At 56.4% G+C, this 13,123-nt stretch overlaps 1 protein-coding gene across 2 annotated transcripts in view; it reads right to left on the reverse strand.

The window, feature by feature from the left end:
* Positions 1 to 13,123, reverse strand: part of ATP1A3 (ATPase, Na+/K+ transporting, alpha 3 polypeptide) — a 20,362-nt gene continuing 7,239 nt past the window's right edge. For both annotated transcript variants that reach the window (XM_014531449.1, XM_005883886.2), the window contains exons 7-23: positions 12,889 to 13,006; positions 12,500 to 12,768; positions 10,510 to 10,708; positions 10,324 to 10,433; positions 10,109 to 10,243; positions 7,876 to 8,068; positions 7,408 to 7,583; positions 7,186 to 7,322; positions 6,739 to 6,889; positions 6,498 to 6,666; positions 3,209 to 3,363; positions 3,009 to 3,132; positions 2,108 to 2,253; positions 1,439 to 1,569; positions 966 to 1,067; positions 521 to 612; positions 1 to 194 (exon numbers count right to left, since the gene is read on the reverse strand). In XM_014531449.1, the coding sequence (XP_014386935.1) occupies positions 166 to 194; positions 521 to 612; positions 966 to 1,067; positions 1,439 to 1,569; positions 2,108 to 2,253; positions 3,009 to 3,132; positions 3,209 to 3,363; positions 6,498 to 6,666; positions 6,739 to 6,889; positions 7,186 to 7,322; positions 7,408 to 7,583; positions 7,876 to 8,068; positions 10,109 to 10,243; positions 10,324 to 10,433; positions 10,510 to 10,708; positions 12,500 to 12,768; positions 12,889 to 13,006 (2,436 nt within the window). In that variant the 3' untranslated portion in view covers positions 1 to 165. The remainder of the gene's footprint in view (positions 195 to 520; positions 613 to 965; positions 1,068 to 1,438; positions 1,570 to 2,107; positions 2,254 to 3,008; positions 3,133 to 3,208; positions 3,364 to 6,497; positions 6,667 to 6,738; positions 6,890 to 7,185; positions 7,323 to 7,407; positions 7,584 to 7,875; positions 8,069 to 10,108; positions 10,244 to 10,323; positions 10,434 to 10,509; positions 10,709 to 12,499; positions 12,769 to 12,888; positions 13,007 to 13,123) is intronic.

A 13,123-nucleotide genomic window follows, 5' to 3' on the forward strand; every position in this document is an offset into this window, starting at 1 on the left:
GGTGGGGAGAGAAGCCAGCAGAGGGAGAGGGCTGGAGATACTTGAGGGGGTGGGGCCAAGGGGAGAGAGGACCCCTCCCCAGAGAATACAAAATTGGGGGGACTGGAGGGGGCGCTCCTGGGCTTCGGGGGCAGGGAAGAGATGGGTGAGGTGGTGGGGTTGAGGTCAGTAGTAGGTTTCCTTCTCCACCCAACCTGGAGAGGAAAGAAACAGACACAGAGAGAGACAGGCATGGAAAGAAACACCAAGACAGAGAAAAAGAGAGAGAGACACACACAGGAAAGAACCAAGAAGGAGAGAGACACACGTGGAATGACAGAGAGGAGGCCCAGAGAGGCAGGGAGAGAAAAGAGTTGGAAAGGGAAGGGAGAGACGAGGACATAGAAGGGAGGTGGGGAGACAGAGAGTGAGGTTAGCGCCAGACCAGCCGCCGGGGTGCCGCCCCGCCCCGCCCCCGCTGTGCCTGCCTGTTCCCTCAGCCACTCCTCTGCCCCGCCCTTCTGCCCCTGTAGCCCCTCACCCCCGGGGTTCCTGCGCAGGATGAGTTTGCGAATTTCGTCATAGACGAAGATGAGGAAGCTGTAGGGGAAGGCACAGAACCACCAGCTGGGCCTGCGGAGATGGGACAACAGGAGGCGTCAGTGTGGGGCCGAGATGGGGCAGTGGGCAGAGTCCCAGAGGACAGGAGGGGCCACACTGAGGGGGGTTCTCCCTTGACCCCTCCTGCCCACAAGAAGGGGTGCCTCGGCCATGGCTGCGGCCTGGGCTCTTCCGAGCACCCACTGTGAGGACACCCCACAGTGGAGGGGGAGGCTTGGTGGCTGCAGAACAGGGGCTGCAGTGGGGACCCAGAGAAGGGGGTTCCGGGAGACACCAAGAGAGGGGGCCTGTGAGGTGGCCCCTGGGGAGATTCCTGTAGGGTCCTCCCGGCGGCAGGAAGTCCGGGGAGCGTGAGGGGCACTCACTTGAGAGGGTACATGCGAAGGGCCACGTCCATGCCGGGGCAGTAGGACAGGAAGGCAGCGAGGGCCGTCTCCTCAAACAAGCCGAAGATCAGGATCTTGTTCCTGGAGGCACAGGCAGGGCTGGACCAGCAGCCCTAACCCACCCACAGACAGAGGCACCCCCAAGGCAGGCAGAGAGGCCGGCACAGAGACACAGGGAGACAGACAGAAAGAGGCAGAGAGGCAAAAAGGGATCCGGGCAGATGGCCACAATGAAAGATAAAGACAGGAAGGCAGAAACCGCGACAGACACGCAGGCAGGCAGGTGCGTGAAAAGGTAAAGCAGATCTGGAGAGGGACCCAGGACCACCCACACACACACACACACACACACGCACACACCAGAGATACAGAGATGCAGAGAGAGGGAGAGGGATCAACTGAGAGGCAAAAAGCGGAAACAGCGGGAGGGGAGGCAGCCGCGCAGCCCTCACTTCATGCCCTGCTGGAAGACCGAGTTCCTGCGGGTCTTGCAGATGATCAGGTCAGCCCACTGGACGACCACGATGCTCACAAAGAAGGCCGTGTGGCACGTGAACTCCACCACTTTCCTCTGCTCGTACGTCTGCAAGAGCCAACAGCGTGCAGGACAGCAGTCAGTGTGGCTGCGGCCCTGCCCCAGGCTCCCTGTCTGCACCCGGGCAAAGCAGGGACTCTCCCGATGGGGTCCCCCAGCACCTCAGAAAGGTCTCCCCTCTTAGGCTCATGCCCCATGGGAAGTCAGGGATGTACTAGGAAGGAGAGGTTAACGGTGACCTCAGTCGTCAGTTGGGGACCAGGGACCATCCCTGGCATCGAGGGGAGTGGGAGGAGGTCGAGGACTCCATGGGCCTCCCGAGGGGACAGACACCAGTGAACTTTGAAGGGACAGACAGCGATGGGAAGAAGGCAGCGAAGGTGTCTCGCCTGGCAGGGCAGAGAGTGTGTGGCCCGTAGACACCAGGCCCTGACAGGCTGGGCCTAGGGCTCCGGAGGCCCTGTGTGTCCAGCAAGGGTCTTCATCTGGACTCTGGGGCAGAAGGGCCATTGTAGGAAGCAGGACAGCTTGCCTGGGGGACGCTGGCTGGGAGCCCCTGCCATGCTGTGGGGCCAGCCCCACTCACCCACTGCTGCCCGTAACTGTCCTCAAGGTCATTGATGGTGCGGTCATCCCAGTTCAACCGGATGCCCACCAGGTTGCCAGGCAAGAAACCATTTTCTGCCAGGATCACAAAGTAGGAGAAGAAGCCTCCGAGAGCTTGGATCATTCCTGAGAGGAGGAGAGAGGGGAGGCGTGGAGAGGCTCGGGTGGGCTGACAGCCAGCCCACGGCACCTCTGGGGCCCCTTGAGACCCCCACCTGGTGGAGGGTGGGCCCCCTCAGTCCTCTTGCTAAACAGCATCTGGGGCTGGGCTCTCAGAGGCCCGTCTGGTGGCGAGCACCTGAGATGGGTCACCTGGGACAGAAGCTTGGGGAGAGGGCTCCCCAGACGGATAACCTGGTGGCCCCCTCCCACCTGACGAGACCCCCTGAACACCAGGACATCCCCGAGGACGCTTGGGCTTAAGTCTTAACCAAGTGAGGAATGACCTCCCCAGGCTTCTGATCACCACCGGGAAGCCTCTGCTTCCTGGAACATCCCAGTGACGGGGAGCTCAGCACCTCAGGCTCAGCACACATCACCTCTAGCAGCAGGTTGAGGATGAGGCAGAGAGAAATGCCCTCATAGAGCTCACAGGCTGATCTCATCCTTCCCATCACGGAGGTGGGGGAGCAGCCTGGGGCCAACCCTGTTCTGCTACTCAGTGTCCCATGTGCCCCCCGGGTGCACCCCCCCTTCAGGCCTGTCCCCCACCGTGGTGACCACCACCCATCTGTAAGCCGCTTCTTCCAGACCTGCAGCACCAAGTCCTACTTGTTCTCCACTCATCCAGCACAAGGTTTCTGGGTGCCCACAGTGGGCCAGGCACTGCGCTAGGTTTTGGGCCAACAGCCATAGTCAAGGCAGGGTCCCCAGATCCTCACCGATCTGCCCGTAGGCCATGCTGATGAGCCGCTCGTTAACCAGCTTGTCAGTGCGCGGGTTCCTGGGCTGTCTCTTCATGATGTCACTCTCTGCAGCCTCGTATGCCAATGAGATGGCAGGGACCTGGGCGGGAGAGGCCAGGTGAGCCGGGGAGTGAGGGACCCTGCCCCCAGGGCCCTGGGCGTGGCTGTGGGCTCACCATGTCAGTGCCCAGGTCGATGCAGAGGATGGTGATGGTGCCCAGAGGCAGTGGGATGTTGGCCATGATGAACAGTAGGAAGGGTGTGATCTCAGGGATGTTGCTGGTCAGGGTATAGGCAATGGACTTCTTCAGGTTGTCAAAGATCAGGCGGCCTGTGGCAGGGACAGGTTCAGACCTCAGGTGCTCACACCATCGCACCCTATTCCCTCTGCCCCTTCCCTGCTCAATTCACGGGTCCTTGCTAATCCATCTCCTCACCTGCCCACTGTCCACGCAAACATCCCACCGTATTACCCCTGTCCAAACCGTTCTTGAAACACAACCACTTTGGAAGACGGTTTGGCAGTCTCTAAGGTTAAATCTCCCCTTCCCTATTGACCCAGCAAACCTGCTCTAGGCTTCTACCCAAGGGAAATCGGTGCTTCTGTCCACCAAAAGGCAAGTGTGGATGCTCAGCATAGTGTTAGTCACGATAGCAAAAGTCAGAACCAACCCCCATGTCCATCGACAGGGGAGTGGATAAATAAACCCGCCCATCCACACAGTGGAATACCACGCAGCAAGGAAAAGGATCAAGCTGGGTCACACCCAACTCCATGATGAATCTCACAGATGATCCACTGAGTGAAAAAAGCCACACACAAAAGCTTTCATATTGCATGATTCCATTTAGATGAGATTTGAAAGTGATTTATAGAGCCAAAAGTCAAGCTACTGGTTGTTTCTGGGAGCAGGGATAAAGGCTGGAGGGGAACTGATGAAACTCAGGGGGCTGGTGGTTGCACAGATGTGTACATGTGTAAAAGTCATTGAGCTGCCCACCTTACACCTTACTGTACATGTCATAATCCAATAGCCCTGGCTGGTTTGGCTCCGCGGGCAGAGCATCGGCCTGCGGACTGAAGGGGCCCAGGGTCAATTCCGGTCAAAGGCACATGCAGGATCGGTCCCCAGTGTGAGGTGTGCAGGAGGCAGCCGATCAATGATTCTCTCTCATCATTGATATTTTTATCTCTCTCTCCCTCTCAATTCCTCTCTGAAATCAATAAAAATATATTTTAAAAAAATTCAATCAGTACAGTGTATACAAAGTACAAAGAAACTAAAGACGACTCCAGCCAGCCCCTCGCTCCACCATCTCTCATGTGCTGAGAGACAACAGCAACAAGATATGTCGTGAAGGAACAGGAGCCCTGGCTGGTTTGGCTCAGTGGCTAGAGTGTCGGCCTGCGGACCAAAGGGTCCCAGATTCGATTCCGGTCAAGGGCACGTACCTTGATTGCAGGCTCCTCCCTGCCTGGGCCCTGGTCAGGGCCTGTGCAGGAGGCAACCAATTGATGTGTTTCTCTCACATCGATGTTTCTGTGTTCCCCTATCTCATCCACTCTCCCTAAAAATCAATGGAAAAATATCCTCAGGTGAGGATTAACCAAAAAAAAAAAAAAAAGAAGAAGAAAGAAAGAAAGAAAGGAGGGACCGGAAAGCAGGCTGCTGCAGGCAATGGATGGTTTGATCACCTTTGTGTAACAATAAGACGATTAGGTGTTTACACCTGCTATTCCCTCTCCCTCTAATGCAGTGATTCTCAACCTTGGCTGCACATTAGAATCACCTGGGAATCTTTTTAAAGTCCTGATTTCTGGGCCTCATCCTCTGGAAAGTCTGTTTCTTTGTTACTAATGTTGTGGCCTCACCCCATAACAAAGAAACAGAATTTCCGGAGGATGAGGCCCAGAAATCAGGGTTTTAAAAAGATTCCCAGGTGATTCTAATGTGCAGCCAAGGTTGCGAACCACTGCTCTAATGCATGCACTGCTCTCCACAAACTAGCGGTATCTCATCCTAAGACATTTATGGATGAAACAATTACTTAAATGTGCTTGAGCGTGATCCGGAGTGTGTAGTGGGGGAGGGGAAATGAAACAAGATCTGCATGAGCTGTAACTGTCCGAGCTGGGTGTCGGCGACAGCGAGGTTCACTGTGCTGTTCACTCTGCTTTGGAGATACCAGGGACTTCCCCTCATGGAAATTAAACTCTGCTGTTGTCACTCCAGAGAGGCCTTGTCCTCCCTCGCTAAGGAGGAAGGAACCCCATTAGCATCTGTCATAGCACCCTACTTTCTTTCTTAGCACTTATCACAATTTGCAGTTATGCATTTATTTGTTGGTGAACTTAAAGCTGTCTCTCCCACAGAGGGACCATGCCTGCTCTGCTCACAGCTGTGTCTCCAGCACCCTGCGTGATGCATAAAGTAGGATCCTAGTAAATGTCTGGAAGGCGTGAGCACGCATGTCCATGCGTGTGTGCATTGCATACGCGCAGATGCACAGGGTTAGCCATGGTGTCCTCTGGGAGGCAGGAGACAAGGGAAAGGGCATTTAATGTGTCACCTGAGGCTCAGCTTTCCTGTTTGAATTCTCTCTTGCACATAATTTTTTACACGGGGGACATTTCCGATGGGGAGAGAGAAGCTGGGAGAAAGGACGCCGCAGCACGAACAGTGATTACTTGTGGGTGGTGAGGTTCCGGGCAGTTCCAACTTCCTTCTTCACGCTTCTCTACATTTTAGATAATTACCATGAGCTACTTTGATGATCAGATTAAATTAAAGGTGAACAAGCCCCAGCCTGGCCTATGGGGCTCAGTTGGCTGAGTGTCCTCCGGGCACTGAAAGGTTGCTGGTTTGCCCGCTTGATCCCCAGTAGGGGGTGTGCAGGAGGCAGCCAATCGATGTTGCCCTCACACTGATGTTTCTCCCTCTCTCTTTCTCTCCCTTCCTCTCCTTATAAAAATCATTTTAAAAAAATGAGAACAAGCCCCATCGGTGGCTGTATCAAGACCCGTCAGGAGGTGGGGTCTGGGCTGTGTGGCCTGGGCTCCCAGGGCCCCTGTCTCACACACTCAGCTTCCTCTGCCTGTAGCTCCCTCCCTGGCACTGCCCACGTGGTCCTGGGCGGCTTCCAGGACCCTGACCCCCGATGGGTGAGGGCCTCCTGCGGGACCCTCTGCTCCCGTGGTTGCACTTACAAGGGTTTAAAAATGCTTCTGAATCTTCTCACCAGGCTGGGCCTGCGCTGGGCAACGCTGGGACCCAGGAGGGCATCCTCTCGGTCCTGCCCCCAGGAAGCCCCAACCCCGGGGGGAGGGAGACTGAAAGGAGAAGCCCGGGCTCCTTGGTCACAGTGGGGTTCCGGGGTCTCCTTGCCATGCATCCCTGGCCTAGGCCCCTTCCCCTTCCCCAGCCTCAGGCAGGGACCCCGTGTCCAGGGCCACCGGCCACTCACCCTCCTCCACACCCGTGACGATGGAGGCAAAGTTGTCGTCCAGCAGAATCATGTCCGCCGCCTGCTTGGAGACGTCAGAGCCAGCGATGCCCATGGCCACCCCGATGTCAGCCTTCTTCAGCGCGGGGGAGTCATTCACACCGTCCCCAGTCACAGCCACGATGGCCCCCTGCAGGGAGAGAGGGTGAGGAGGCCGCCCGAGTCCCGCCCGGCCCCCCCTGAGGAGCCCGGCACAGCCCACCTGTCTCTGACAGCCCTCCACGATGATGAGCTTCTGCTGGGGGGACGTGCGGGCGAAGACGATCTCCGTGTGGTTCTGCAGGATCTCGTCGATTTGCTCGGAGGTGAAGTCCTTGAGGTCGGTGCCGTGGATCACACAGGCCTTGGCGTCCCTGGGAAGAGCCAGGAGGGGTCAGGACGTGTGGGGAGTGGTGCAGCGACCGATGGGCAGGGAGCCGGCAGGCCAGACCCCCAGACGGGAGAGGCAGAGGACCTGCTCTGAAGCGGAGGCTCAGGGAGGCTGAATGACTTGGTCAAGGTCACACGGCCTGGAGTGCAAAGCTGGGATGTGAGGCTACTCCAGCCTGCAGTCCTCACCGGTGGAGGAGGAACGGGACCAGGGCGCCGAGTCCACAGAGGAGGCCCGGCAGGAAGGGGGCCGGCCGCCCCCTGGGGAGAAGGTGCTCACCGGGGGTTGACCTGGCTGACGGGAATGTTGAGCCGGGCGGCAATGTCCTCCACAGTCTCGTTGCCCTCGGAGATGATGCCCACACCCTTGGCAATGGCCTTTGCCGTGATGGGGTGATCGCCTGTGACCATGATGACCTGTGGGCATTGTTTGGGGATGGTCCAGCCTCTGCCCTGGCCCCTGGGGCGCCGGCCCTGTCCCCCCAGCGGCCCCTGGCCACACCTTGATGCCTGCGCTGCGGCACTTGCCCACTGCATCCGGGACGGCCGCCCGGGGTGGGTCGATCATGGACATGAGGCCCACGAAGCACAGGTTGTCTGTGGTGAAGTTCACGTCATCACAGTCGAAGGCAAAGCCCTTGGGGAACTGCTCCTCAGGCAGGTAGTAATGGCAGAAACCTGGTGGCAGAGACGGTGCGGGCATGAGGGCTCCCGCCCCGGGCCTCCGGCCTCTTGCCCCACGGCTCCTGGCCTCCAGTCCCAGCAGTCATCCCCAGTGGGCCAGCCAGCCAGCCAACAGTCATCCCCTAAGCTGTCATCCCCTCTCATTCATTCATTCATTCATTCATTCAGGGTGCATTCTGGGAGGCCCTATTCTGAGCCAGCTCTGGGCAATGTCACGCCGTCCTTACCCCCAGAGAGGACCCCGCCCCCGCTCCCGCCCCAACTCAGCCCCACCCATGCTGCGCACCCAGCACCCGCTCGCCCAGGCCTCCGAGCTCGAGGTAGGCATTCTGGAAGGCTTCCTTCATCTCCTCGTCCAGGGGCTGCTCCTTGCCCTGAAGCAGGATGGTGGCGCAGCGGTCCAGGATGCGCTCGGGGGCGCCCTTCATCACCAGCAGGTACCGGTTGTCGTTGGGGTCCTCGGTCTCATGGATGGAGAGCTGGGGACGGGAGAGGGTGGGAGTGCCTGAGCCTCACCGGGACCTGGAGCTGCCCAAACCGGCAGGGAGAGGACCCCAGCCCCACTGGAGCCGGGGCGCCAGGACAGGCAGCCCCCCCAGAGGTGCTAGCTACACCGCTAGCTGAGATCATTGTTTCTCAGACCCTGCAGAGAGCTCTGCTCTCCCCTGCCAGTTTCTGTCTCTACCGCAGACATTTCTGCCCCTCTGAGTTTCCCACAGAAATACCAGCTGTCCACAGGACGCGTGCCTCTCTCCCTGCCCGTGGCCTCCCCCGTCTCCTTATCCCACATCTGGGCCTCCCCACATCTGGTCGGCTCACCTGTGAAATGCACCCAGATTCTGACCTCCAGGCCACCACCACCTCTCACATGGGACATCGCAGCAGCCTCCACACTGAAGCCCCATTCAGCCTTCCCTGCCCCATAGCATTTCTCCCCCACAGCAGACAAGTCCTTTAACAATGTGAGTTAACGGGAAGTGGTGCAGCCACTTTGGAAAACAGTCTGGCAGCTCCCCAAAATGTAGAGTTGCCATGTGACCCAGCCATCCCCTAGCATACCCCCAAGAGACATGCAAACTGCTCCCACCCAAACACTTGTACCGTGAATGTTCGCAGCAGCGTTATTCACAGTAGCCAACAGGAACAAACACATTGTGGCCTATCCATACAATGGAAGATTATTCGGCCATGAAAAGGAATGAAACACTGATCCCTGCTACATGGATAAACCTTGAAAACATTATACTGCGTGAAAGAAGCCACATACAAAAGGCCATTTATGTGAAAAGTCCAGAACAGGCAAATCCATAGAGACAGGAAGTAGATTAGTGTTGGCCTAGGGCTTGGGGAGGGAGGGAGGTTGAGGGCAACAGTTAAGGAAAGTGGGGTTTCTTTTTGAGGTGATAAATGTGCTAAAATTGACTGTGTAGATGACAGCACATCCTTGTGAAAATACTAAAAGTACTGAGTTACACACTTTAAATGGGTGAGCTATGGCATGTGAATTAATCTCTCTAAAGCTGTTTGAAAATGTGAGTCAAGCCCTGGCTGGCGTGGCTCAGTGGTTCAAGCATCAGACTGTGCACCGAAAGGTCGAGGGTTTGATTTCCGGTCAAGGGAAGGTACCTGGGTTGCAGGTTCTCTCCCTGCTCCGGTTGGGGCTCGTGTGAGAGGCAACCAATTGATGCGGCTCTCTCACATCAATGTTTCTCTCTCTCTCTCTTCCCCTCTCCCCCTCCCTCCCTCTCTCTCTTCTGTTTTCTTTAAAAATCAACGGGAAAAAGGAAAACAATATCCTTTGGTGAGGATTAACAAAACAATATTAAATTAAAGAACATAAGTCAGGTTCCATCTCTCCCCTGCTCAGAGCCCTCCTGTGGCTCATGTCCCCAACAGAGTCACACCCAAGACCTCTCCACGGCCCGGAAGGCCTGCCAGGACCTGGCCCAGCATCCACTGCCCTCAGCTCCCACCACACTCCCTGGCTTTCTGCTCTGCCACACTGGCTGCCTGGCTCTTGTTGAAACACGTCAACATACTCCTGCCTCGGGGCCTTTGCACATACTGTGCCCACTGCCTGGGACACTTCCCCTGGCTCCCACCCTCAGCATGATGACCGGCAGAAATATTCCCTACTTCCTTGTGCTTTTGTCATTGTCTGTTTTCTAGCACTAGAGAGTAAGTTCCATGAGAGGGACTCACTGGGTATCTACCCCCAGGATCTAAACCACGTGTGTGACATGTGGTGGCTGCTCAAAAAAAATGTAAATAAACGAAAGAGATCCTCGGCTGGTTCCCATGCTCTGCTGCGGGAAGATCTTTACTCCTCTGCTTCCTGCTCCGGCAGAGACCTCGCTCTCACTCAGCTCTGTTCCTCTCCCTGCCAGGTGGGCACTATCATTCCCATTTTACAGATGGGGAAACCAAGGCTCTGCGAAGGTTAGTAACCTGCCCAAAGCAGGAGGGCAGCAGGGCTGACCGCTAAGGCATCAGAGAGAAAGGGAGGTCCAGGCCGGTACCTGGTATTTGTTGGTGGAGTTAAAGGGGATCTCGGCCACTTTCTTGTTCCGTTCCCGCATCAGCTTCACGGAGCCGGACGACAGCTCGATGCACTTGAGCAGGGCCGACTCCGAGGCATCGCCGGCCACGTCCCTCTGGGGAGAGAGGGCTGTCAGGGCAGAGCAGCAGGGGTGGGCGTGGGCGGGGCCAAAGCCAGGAGGGCAGCCGGACCCACCTTGAGCACAGGGATGTTGTCCTGACCACCCTTGAAGACGGCCCTGTTGCAGAGCCCGGCGATATGGGACAGGGCCACCCAGGTGTGCGAGCTCTTGTCGAACGAGGTCCCTGGAGGAGGCACGTGTCACAGCTGGGGACGTTTGGGGCCAGGCCCCCTCGGTCCCCGCCTGGACCCCACCCTCACCTGACTGGTCCTCCGTGGTGTCGGCCTCGTGGATCTGGTTGTCAAACCACATGTGGGCAACTGTCATGCGGTTCTGGGTGAGGGTCCCTGTCTTGTCTGAGCAGATGGTGGACGTGGAGCCCAGGGTCTCTACAGCCTCCAGGTTTTTCACAAGGCAGTTCTTCCGGGCCATGCGCTTGGCAGTCAGTGTCAGGCACACCTGCGGGTGCACAGGGACAGGCAAGGTACAGGCAGAGGCAGGCGGCAGGATTGGACCAGCAATACGAGCGCCAGCCACCCAACTGCCTCGCCCAGGGAGAAAGGTGTCACCAGGCAATTCCACCCCAAGGCACAAACCAACAGAAAAATGTGTCTCAAAAGACATGTACTGGAATGTCCACAGCAGCAGCACTTACAATAGTTTCAAAATGAAAACAATCCCAATGCCCACTAACAGCAGGAGGGACAAATAAATTGTGGAATAAAGATGGAATATTATACAGCAATGAAAAGGAGCAAGCTACTGTTGCAGGCAACTGCATGGATAAAGTTCAAAAATATGATGTTCAGCCCTAGCCTTTTTGCTCAGTGGATAGAGCATCAGCCTGCAGACAGAAGGGTCCCAGATTCGATTCTGGTCAAGGGCATATGCCCAGGTTGCAGGCTCGATCCCCAGTAGGAGGTGTGCAGGAGGCAGCCGATGAATGATTCTCTCTCATTAATGTCTCTCTCTCTCTCCCTCTCTGAAATCAATAAAAATATATTTAAAAAGTACCAGGATGTTCAGAAAAAAAAAGAACCAAAACAAGAATTGACACTGAATATTCCAATTGACCTGAAGCAAGAAAGCTGTGCCTCAGCACGGCCCGTGTAGGGGTTTCCCTGGGGGTGGACACAGGGGCTGGGTGAGGTCTTGAAGGGGATTCTGGGGACCTTGAGCTGGTGCAGCTGACATGAGTGTTCCATTTGCCCTGACGCTCAGTCTGTACATTCTCATGTGCAACCCCATGTGTGTGTATTCGGTGTCTGTGAACAGCCTTTGGCCAAGAGTAGCTTCAAATACGGTGAAGTGGGAAACTCTGCTGCTAATATCCTATATAATAAAGAGCTGATATGCTAATTAGACCGAACAGCAGAATGACCGTCTGGACAAAGCCGAGGCTGCCAGGGCCAGCTGGGGCTTCGAGGGGTTGTGAGAGCCAATTCCTTTTGCACGAATTTCGTGCATCGGGCCTCTAGTATTAACTGAAAGGATCAAGAGGCAGACGAGTCTTCCTAGGACCGTCCCTTCGACGTGCGTGAAAACTTCTAACACGCTGCAATGTGCCCACGCCTGTAGGAGGAGCGCAGAGAACAGACTTTCGTAAGGGGGCTGGCGGCTGAGCGGAGGAAAGGGGACTGTTATCTTATTTTTAAACTACTTTAATGTCTTTTTTATTTTTCTAAGTATATTTTTTATTGATTTCAGAGAAGAAGAGAGCGGGAGAGAAACAGAATCCTCAATGATGAGAGAGATGATCGTTGATCGGCTGCCTCTTGCACACCCCTTACTGGGGATCGAGCCTGAAACCCGGGCATGTGCCCTTGACTGGAATCGAACCTGGGGCCCTTCAGTCTGCAGGCCGACACTCTATCCACTGAGCCAAACCAGCTAGGGCCTTAATGTCTTTTTTAGATTTCTATCACTATCACTACAGTGTACTTCTTAAATTTGTGAGTTAACTTTAAAAAGATAGACTTGTTAGCCCTTTATGCCTTATAGTGTTTCTCAAGATTTTTGTTTGTTTGTTTGTTTTGTTAATGAGGTTCTCTGAGTCCCAGGACCCTCCTCATTCAAGATCTAGGAGGCTCAGCCAGAAATACCCAAGTTGCCCTTATCAAGAACATTGAAATCCACACCCCAGCCCCTCCCCCCTCAGACCCAGTAGTATAGGGTCCTCCTCCCCCAGACCCAGGGGTCTGGACCCCCAGCCCTCCCTCCCCCAAACCCACTGTAAAGTCCAGGCCTTACAGTGACCGTGGCCAGCAGGCCCTCTGGGACATTGGCCACGATGATGCCGATGAGGAAGATGACAGCCTCGAGCCAGCTGTACCCAAGAATGAGGGAGAGGACGAAGAAGGAGACGCCCAGGAAGACGGCCACGCCAGTGATGAGCTGGATGAAGTGCTCAATCTCGATGGCGATGGGTGTCTTGCCCACCTCCAGCCCTGAGGCCAGGGTGGCGATGCGGCCCATGACAGTGCGGTCCCCTGTGGCCACCACCACGCCCCGAGCCGTGCCTGTGGGGCCACAGGGGATTAGGCTGAGGTGTGGGGAGGAGCTCCGTGAGGTTCAGAGGGACCTGGGCCCGTCTGGACCAGCCCTGCCCAACCTGGTGCCCCCACCGCACCCCACCGCACCTTCCACACAGTTGGTGGAAAAGAAGGTGATGTTCCGAGTCTCCAAGGGGTTGTCGTGTGTGCAGTCGGGAGAGCGGGTCTGGGGTTCGGACTCGCCGGTCAGGGAGGAGTTGTCCACCTGGGGGTGGGTGCGGAGGAGAGAGGGCTTAGCCCGGGGCCTGGGATCAGGGGCCATTTGTCCACAGGAGCCTGGGGTTGAAGTCTGTGTCCCTTGAGGTCACAGCTAGAAGCCTGG

Source organism: Myotis brandtii, unplaced genomic scaffold (assembly GCF_000412655.1).
Source record: "Myotis brandtii unplaced genomic scaffold, ASM41265v1 scaffold803, whole genome shotgun sequence".
Classification (NCBI taxonomy): domain Eukaryota; kingdom Metazoa; phylum Chordata; class Mammalia; order Chiroptera; family Vespertilionidae; genus Myotis; species Myotis brandtii.